We start from the raw sequence: 9,046 nt of genomic DNA, 5'->3' as shown, positions 1-9,046 counted from the left end.
CGAACGGACCAATCGCCAGGCGAGTCGCTACACGAATTCGAAAGAAAACCCGCCCTTTGTTTTCCTGCTGTTAGGTGGGGGCGTTCCGTTTTGGGCGTCATTTGGGGTAGCGGAGCGGGAGTGTTTGAACGGTGGTGATGGACGGGAGCGGGGGGCTTCCGCTTCCGGGTGGGAGGTGAGGGGTGCGGGGTCACCATGGCGAGTAATGCCGCTAGCCTCAACGCTGTGCGGGAAACGATGGACGGTAGGTGGCCGAGCGCAGCAGCCGGGCTCCTGGTGCTGTTGTGGGATGTGGATGTGAGAGAAGCAGTACTGTCAGTAGCAGGAAACATTTCAGATTTATAAGCCGTGAGAAATGTGAGCAGGATGAGCAGAGATCAAGTATTCACTTCCTCTTCCAGTCTATGAGGAATCAAAGCTGGCAGGTTCAGGAGGTGTTTCTTAGCAATATGTGGTGTGGAACTCCAGTATTCCATTGAATGGCTATGCCAAAAGCTTATATGGATTTCAGGCAGAGTGGAAAGCTGCCAGGAAGTCCCTTGAGGTTGTTAACTATGGAGATTTTCTCTGGAAATGCCCTAATGAGGGACTAGAGCCCAGTGAGAGTATTTGGGAGGGTATTACTCTGTGTGTGTTATTTTTGCATGATCATCCTTTGTATTATAGTTACGGCTACTGTTACATAAGGGTTCCTTAGCAAAGACCTTCATGAGTTGAACTGATGTAAAGATTAGTGTTTCAGCCACTGATCTACTCACTCTGACCTGCTGCTGGAGGCAAGCAAGGCAGGACGACGTGGGGTATTGTGGTTGCTCTGATGCTTGAAGACGGTAAGACCATTCTGTGCAGGTGGGGAGAGACTTGTTTGGGAAGGACAGTGATTCTAAGTTATCCTGACTGTAGTTGACACCTACCCTCTCTCCACTTCTGAAGGAATGTTTTAGATGGAATGCATAATAATGCAGATTTAAAGACAAAGTAAGGCTTGAAAACAGCGATGGAAAGTGTACGAGCCTTCAAATTGAGGAGCCCAGGCTCCCTGTGTAACAATATGTGTATTTTATTTAGGGTAGACATTAACAATTTAATCTCTTCCTGCAGTCAGACATTTTTAGAAGAAAACAAATTTCCAATAACTTAAACATGCACTTGATTGTTAAAGATTTACTTAAACACTCTTCAAAATACCCGATGTTTGAACTTTTACTGCACTCAGTAAATTGTTTTGGGTTTTTTACTGCTCAAAATAACATTAATCTCTTTACATTTCCATTATAAGATTATTTATATAAAGTGCTTTGAAGTAACTGAAAATGTGAAGCACTGGTAACTGTGTCCATGTATTAGATTTTTCTTGATGAGGCCCCATCATGAGTAGAAAAAATATTTGTAGGATAAGGTTTTTAGACTTTTTTAAATAGAACATGAAAATTGTGTTGCATCTTAACTTACTGCCTAAATAATAGGCACCTAATGGAAGTAAATGGGTTGCTATTGAAAAAAAAGTATTCATTTATGTCATTAGCAATTTAGAGAAGTAAAATGCTTAATCTAGAATGTCAGATATAAATATTTAACAGCAGTTCTCTGCAGGATTGTTAAGAGCTCAGTTGTTTTTTTTGTGGAGAAACTGCTACATCTCTGCCAAAGATGTACCTAAAGTTATTTTCTATTAGAAACTAATGACCACAACTCATACTGACATAGAAATTTGAAGCTTATCTTTAGTTAGATTTACTGCTCTGCCTCTAAATATGTCACGTGCTTAGTAAATTTTATGATGAACTTTAAATGGTTGAAGAAAGTAAGAATTGTTTATTTCTGGGAAGCTGTCAGTCATTTGTAGTTCAGTAGCTCTTAATGTTCAATGGCATTTTATTGCAAACACGTCTGTTTCTTACTGTTTTATCTGGCCACTGAAGAAGATTTTGTGGAGACAGGGGCTGCATGTGTGATATGTTTGGAATGGTTTGCTTTCAGACGAGTGAGGACAGAAAGCCTCATTGTGGAGAAGAAAGCTCTCCTTGTGGCTTGTAGTTAGGGCTTGGGTCTGACAAAAAAAGTTTTGTCTTAAACTTCAAGAGTTTGGGCTTCAAGAGTATTATTGCACCTAGAGGTTTTTTCATAGCATCTGACATTTCCGTGTGGCTTCAGTGGAATTGACTGGATATATTAGGCCTTTAATGTCTTGGCTTGGGTAAACGTGACTCTGAAGGTGTGCTGCAGTATGTCTTTGGTATACCAAAGCAGAATATTTTCATAGCTGTCAATTGGACAGTAATCACTTGCCAGGCTGCTTTTACCTGGTGAGAAAGATTTGGGGAAGGTTTGATTACAGAAACTGTGTGAATAGCATCTGTACAAAATCAACCTGTATTGCTAGTGACTTGGGCTGAGGATAGAGGTTACTGTAGCAACCAGAATAAAACCTCAATGAGTTGAGTTGTTCTGTTACATATATAACAAACTGCTTATGAGAATGGAAGAAAAGGGGCCTTCCAGGGAAAGTTTGGAAGGGGAGAACAAGCTGTCTTTGTTCCCACACAAAACTGACTGTACTCTCCTCATCTCACACTGACAAGCAGGGTTGCTCTTGATTCAGGTTACAGAAAAATTGAAAGTATTGCTTATCCTTAAACCACTGTTAGTGTTAGACCTAAACCCAGGTTTAGTTATGGAAGGAAGTGGCTAGAAAACTCCTGACATTCTCTGTAAAACCTTTAAAGAATGTGCTCTCAGTCCATTTTAGTAGGACTTCATCAGTATCTGGAATTCAAAAGCTTGGATTATTCTTATAGTGTATCTTTCACATAATTGGCAAGCATGTGAATTATTGAATTCTTTACTTACTAATTTTCAAGACCCATTATCCAGTATTAAGTTTTCTGAACCAGAAAAGCATAGTATTAGAAGCTGTGGCTTCTAGCTTAGCTGGAAGGCTGAATATGAATGCTGTTGTTGAGGTTCAAACTGCAAGAGCTTTTGATAACTGTCATGTTCACAGACTCTACAGTACAAATTAAATGTTGGTGAATAATATTTTCAATCATTGAAATTCCATAGTCCATAGGGACTAAAGTGCTTATTTTTTTCTGTTGCAGTTCTGTTTGAGATTTCAAGATTATTAAACACTGGCTTGGATATGGAGACCTTGTCTATTTGTGTGCGGCTTTGTGAGCAGGGAATAAATCCAGAAGCATTATCATCTGTTATTAAAGAACTGCGTAAGGCTACAGAAGCTTTGAAGGTAATGCTTTTGCTTAAAAAGCGTGTAAGTTTGAGATGTGTGTTCAACTTGCTATACTTCAGTTTGTAAACTGTATTTTAAGATACGACTTACTATTAAATCAAGGAGATCAACTGTTGCGTGAGAATCATCCATTCCTGGAGCTATTTTTAAAATGTGTAGATGTAGTGTTTAATGGCATAGTTTAGTGGTGGACTTCATAGTCCTCAGCTAACGATTGGACTTGATGATCTCAAAGGTCTTTTCCAACATAAATGATTCTATGAATGGAGCATGAAGCAAGAAATGGTATGAAGAAAATCTTTTTAGAAATAATTAGATTAACTCTTTTGAAGAAAAACAAAACAAAACAAAACAACCCAACAACCCCCCCCCGATTTTTATTCTGGATGTTTATAGCCACCATTTGCCCCCTTATCCACATCATATCACAAATAGGCTGCTACTTTCTCCTTTAATCTGTATCACCTCATTTCCACAACCTCAGGCCTAATAGTATGCAGCAGCACTTGTAAAAAAGTGCATGCAGCTTGCTGATGTGGTCTTGCTTTTACCACATTAACCTGTGCTTTGAATCTCTTGAAAGACAAACAAGAGCAGATTTCATGTTATGTATACATATAGAGCTTTTCATAATTTAACATTTACCTTTTTGGCTAGTAGAGAGGGTAACTGCTTTAAAAAAAAATACATCCTCACTTGGCTCGTAAAGGATTTTAGTTCTTTACTGTCTATCTAAACATCATGACTTTTTCCCCCCTGTTTCTTACATTTCTTTCTTGGGAGGCGAGGTGGGGGGGAAACCCATATCTAGCCTGCCTATCTCTGGTCTGGAAGACTGCGTTCTGATTCTTAGAAAATTTAGTTTACAGATTTTTGACTAAATGGATGCTAGCCAGAGCTATTTTTCACCAGTCTTCAAATTTTTTACTTCATTTTTAACATTTTTCTATACTCATGCATATTTTGTATTTGTGTACATGCTTAAATGTATGCATACATACATGTTTAACTGTGCAGATAAGTAATTGAGGGCTGTTTTACTACTACTTTTGCTTTTACTGGTTTATCATTCCTGTTGCTATCCTTTGTGCTCGTTTGTCCCATAACTGCCTTTTAAGCCAATCTACCAATGTCAGTCTAACAACTATACCTTGTTTGCTGGGTTGAGTTACTCAGTAATAAAATACTTACTCATGACCTTAGTCAAATAATTGGCAGTGAGTTACACAGTTATGATCAGTGTCATTCTAAGTTTTATGTCTAATTTATCTGTATCAGTGGGAGTAATAATTACTATAAATGGTATAAAGTAAACTCCAAAGGAAAAAAAATATACGTATTTGAGCACTTCTTGAAAGCATTAGGGTAAAATGTACAGGTTACAAGCTGCTTAGACGCAGGATACACAATTTAACACAAGCAAACAGTAATGGCTGTGTTAATAAAGGCTAATGGCAGTTGACAGTATTATTTTAAAAAAAACCCACAACCCAGAAGTATTCATTAAAGAACAATGCTGCACATCTTACACATTTTTTGTATTGTTTTTATTGAAGTAGTTTATTTAGACTTCAGGTAAATTAAAATAGTTGCAAGAAAAGATTAAATTTAATCTACATGGTGTCTACTTTTGGTGACTTGCAGTAAATGTTTTTTTCTGTTTCAAGGCTGCTGAAAATATGACAGGCTGACATGGGAGAAGATTTCTGTGTGAGAAAATGCCAAGTTAATTTTAACAAGCCTTGAAGATTGCTACTACTCAGAAAAAAGTTAAATAAGTGTGCGTGCAACAATTTAAGAATATTTATGTAATCTTGAAAAGGATGTATAAACTAGTTTCTATAAAATTATTGGTGAACTTTATTACATGGTATTTTTGTGAACTATTTGTGAATATAGTGCAATTGCTCATCTTTGGCATCCAGTATTTTTTAAACTGTCAGCTACTGTACACTTGCTGAACTTACTAGTTTGCAGCAATTAATATTGTTATAATACTATAGCTTGTTATTGCATCCTTTAGAAGTGTTAATATATCCTTGTTTTTATCTCTTGCCTTCGAAAACTAAATGTACAATTTTAGTTTTGCTTTATGGACCAGATAGGAATGAAGGCTATTTGAACTTTCTTTTAGAGTAAGGGTACTGACTTAAGTCTCACTCCAAAAGTAAGAAATAAAGCACTTTTGATAATGTGGGTAGTGAATTGCCCTTTTGATTGCAATTGCTGGAAAAAAGTGTTTCTTTAACTTGGATAACAAAGGAATTTCACTTATCCTTGCAGAAATGTATGTGAATTTAAATAATGGATTATATGGAATGTGTTATGGAGTTCAGATGCTACATTTGTTCTGACTACTAGACCTAAAAATACTAAGGCTATATTGTTACTGCCTAGTCAAAGCATATATGAGAAGCATCAGTTTTGGTTTATAGGAATCAATGAGTCTTAAACAGTGATTTGGTATAGGAATGCCTTCTTGTTCAGCACTAGGAATCTTCACTGATGCCAAAACAAGTGTTTATAGTATATACAGTAAGCTGTTTATCATGTTACTTTCCAGTAAATGTCCTTGCATCCAGGAATTCTACTTCATTTGAAAATGGTTTCTTTTGTATTCTTTGTCTGCTCTTTAAGCTTTTTTGGGTGGTTTTTTTTTTGTTAGCATGGTGGTGTGGTTTAACCCCAGCCAGTAGTTAAGTACCATACAGCTACTGGCTCACTCCCCCCTCCCCCAGAGGGATGGGGAGGAGAATCAGAAAGGAATGTAAAACTCAAGGGTTGAGATTAGAACAATTTCGTAATTGAAATAAAAATGAAAGAACAATAAGATAAAATGAAAAGGGGGGACAGGAGGAGAGGAATGAAATCCAAAGGTAAGGGAGAAAAGAAAACAAATGATGCACAATACCATTGCTCACCATCTGCTGACCAATACCCAGCCAGCCCCTGAGCAGCTATTGGCAGGCCCTGGCCAACCCCCCCAGTTTATATACTGAGCATTATGTGCCATGGTATGGCATACCTCTTTGGCTAGTTCAGGTCAGCTGTCCTGGTTGTGTCCGTTACCAATTTCTTGTGCCCCTCTAGCCGCCTTGCTGGCAAAGCCTAAGAAACTAAAAAGTCCTTGATTTGGTATAAACATTAGCTAGCTACAACTAAAAAACATCAGTGTGTTGTCAAAACACAGCACTGTACCAGCTAAGAAAATTAACTCTATCCCAACTGAAGTCAGGACCCATGGTTTCAAGGTGTGGTGTTAATGGGACCTAAAGAAACCTCCAAGGTTAACAGGGTAGAGCACATTTACAAATGAACTTCAGATCTTAGTTAAGCCAAACTTAACTTCGTTCAGAGGAAAAAAAGTTCTACTTTAAGAATTTGCGTTGTGTGTGCTCTAGGTCGTAGCCCTACAAAAAGCAGTCAAGGAAGCTGAATACTTCATGCTGCTGGCAAAGAAAACAGAAAAATAGAAATACTATGCTAAACTACTTGCCATTATTTCCAGTTAGCCCGGCCAAAAAATTATTCCAGAAGGATGCAGTGAAAACTTCTGGATAACCAAGCTGGGGGATTGTTAATTGGTATTATTTTGCTCACTCATTAATGCTTAAATCCTTTGTAAACTAGTATTGTAATTTCAGATATAACTTCTGAATACTGGCTGTAATGTTTTAAAAACATTAAGGTATCCTTAGCATGAAGATACCAATAATTAAAATTATCCTAGGAAATCTGAACAGTCAGTAAAACATGGAAACACTAAGTCACATCAAGACAAATTAGCAATTAGCTCTTTTATTTAATTCTACTAGGCTCAGTGCTAACTGTCAAAAATGAGAAGACTGGAGAGCATTCTTCCTGTTTTCAGCACTCATATCTAAGTCTGTGAGTTCTCACTTGTGAAACTTGAAACTCAAGCATTTCTTTAAACTATAGCAAATGTGCCCAAAATAATTATGAAATCATTACAGTACATGTTTCTGCTCATGCTTTTCCTTTTTCTCAATTGCCAGGTCTTTGGGCAATACAGGAATTCTGATAACTTTCCTTGAATGTTACTCTATTGATTAATTTTCATTTATATACTTCCAGGGTTTCTTCTGACTTAGCTTGATTTCAGTTTTGGTTCTATGTCCCTGAAATGCTTAAAACTGGTTTGGAAATGCAATATGAGAACAATTTATACATAAATTCTTCCTCCAGTAAGTTGCACCTACCATTTTACCTGCGTTTATCAATAAGCTTGCTGGTTTTATGCATCTAGACACTTGCTGTTAGGCCATTTATTGTGTAGAATTACAGAAGCAGGGCATGTTTTTGACCTTCAAAACCCCCATTTAAGATATAGAAAAATGCATCATTTTCATTATTATATGTTACTAAATGATAGCATTGGTTATACTTAATAGTTCATATTTACAAAATGAAATGCAAACCCTAAGGTTGAATATTTAACATATTTGGGCTGAAAACAGGGAAGACATTTTTCTTTAAATGGGCATATCTGTGATTACCTAGAAACTATATACTTTTCCTCAGTGTACTTCGCAAAGTTTCTTTCAAATACCATGTGGAACAAATTTGCTCAGGAATTGATGTAGCAAACTCCTGATCACTTTTTATTTGGGGTGCTATCCAGAACAAATACAAGAAATATTTTTTTCTTCCTCCTGGTTAGAAAAAAAAGAAGAAAATCCTGTTAGTAGGAAATTTCACACTGGAAAAGTTTCTGTGTTGAAAAATAAGTATATCACTTTATTAGCACCCCCACTATGTGAACATGAGTGCTCAGACTTGGCACTGATGGCTGAGAAGCCTTGGCTGCATTTGTTACACATTTAACAAGGAAGCCAAGCAAACAGCACGTGCTTTACCTCTGGGCTCCTTACTTACACCTCTTGGAACTCTTGAAAAGGTAAACACAGGAATAGCTGTACAGGTCCTGACTAAAGTTTTTTCTAACACAATAGACTCTTGTAGTCAAAAGCAGCTGTCTGAGGAAGGATAAGAACAATGCAAGCACATTTGGTTCTTTTCCTTCTGTGTTCTCCAAGCTTCCCAGTGTCTTCTATTCCAGGCTTTCCTGAACATCATATGGTTTGTCTATTTAGTAATCCCTAATGTTTCTTTTTACAGTCCTTGCCCAGTTTCCCTTGGACTATATGCACTTCCTGAATTGCCACTTGTTTGTTCATTTTGAACCTGATTTTTACTAGCTTAATTTAATATTCTCTGCATAGTAAACTTTTACCTACCGTGCTTGTGCCAGTCATGGTTCTGCAGATACATAGCATTCACCTTTTAAATTTCCTCCTCGGTACTGAAATGCATTAGTTAAAATATTTCTTCCACTGATCAAAGGAATGGAATAGCTTCTGTATTTATGGTCCTTTGAAACTTTTCTGGGTATTGTTATTTTCTGAGAAGGGAACCAAAACTGCATGCAACATTAGCCATGTAGTTAAGTACTGTCCTGTTTGTTTATTGTTCTTTATCCATGTCCTAGTAATTCCTAGTAGTTGACTTGCTTTTTTAATTTGAACTCAGCACTGAGCCGTTTTCATGGCATTATTTATTGTAACTGCAGGATCTCACTCTTGAGTGGTAACGCAAACTCAGAGGCTATTGTTTCATATGTGAAACTACGTCTGTTTATCTCCATATGTATAATCTTTTTATTTATCTGCGCTGAATTGCATCTGCTATCTTATATCCTAATCAGTCTTACATGTCATTCTGCAGTTTTCCACAGTTTTCCCGTAGTCTTACTACCTTCACTAACTTTATAATTGG

The 9,046-nt window shown here is 37.1% G+C and overlaps 1 protein-coding gene across 1 annotated transcript; it reads left to right on the top strand.

Annotated features, from left to right (window-relative positions):
• Positions 1–93: 93 nt before the first annotated feature.
• MZT1 (mitotic spindle organizing protein 1) lies at positions 94–5,853 on the top strand. Its single transcript, XM_080374439.1, has 3 exons — positions 94–244; positions 3,102–3,247; positions 4,918–5,853. The coding sequence occupies exons 1-3, from the start codon at positions 196–198 to the stop codon at positions 4,939–4,941; spliced, it is 219 nt and encodes a 72-aa protein (XP_080230565.1). The 5' UTR covers positions 94–195; the 3' UTR covers positions 4,942–5,853.
• The last annotated feature ends 3,193 nt before the right edge of the window (positions 5,854–9,046 follow it).

This window comes from Falco punctatus (genome assembly GCF_963210335.1).
Source record: "Falco punctatus genome assembly, chromosome: 2".
In the NCBI taxonomy this organism is placed as follows: domain Eukaryota; kingdom Metazoa; phylum Chordata; class Aves; order Falconiformes; family Falconidae; genus Falco; species Falco punctatus.
Note: the sequence above shows the minus strand (reverse complement) of the source record. Positions and strands in the feature narration are given on the sequence as shown.

Excerpts from the sequence above, each read along its gene's own strand:
- MZT1 (XM_080374439.1), top strand. The coding sequence starts at position 196 with ATGGCGAGTAATGCCGCTAGCCTCAACGCTGTGCGGGAAACGATGGAC. Across the intron at positions 245-3,101 it reads TGTGCGGGAAACGATGGACG|TTCTGTTTGAGATTTCAAGA; the intron begins GTAGGTGGCCGA and ends TTTCTGTTGCAG. Across the intron at positions 3,248-4,917 it reads AGGCTACAGAAGCTTTGAAG|GCTGCTGAAAATATGACAGG; the intron begins GTAATGCTTTTG and ends TTCTGTTTCAAG.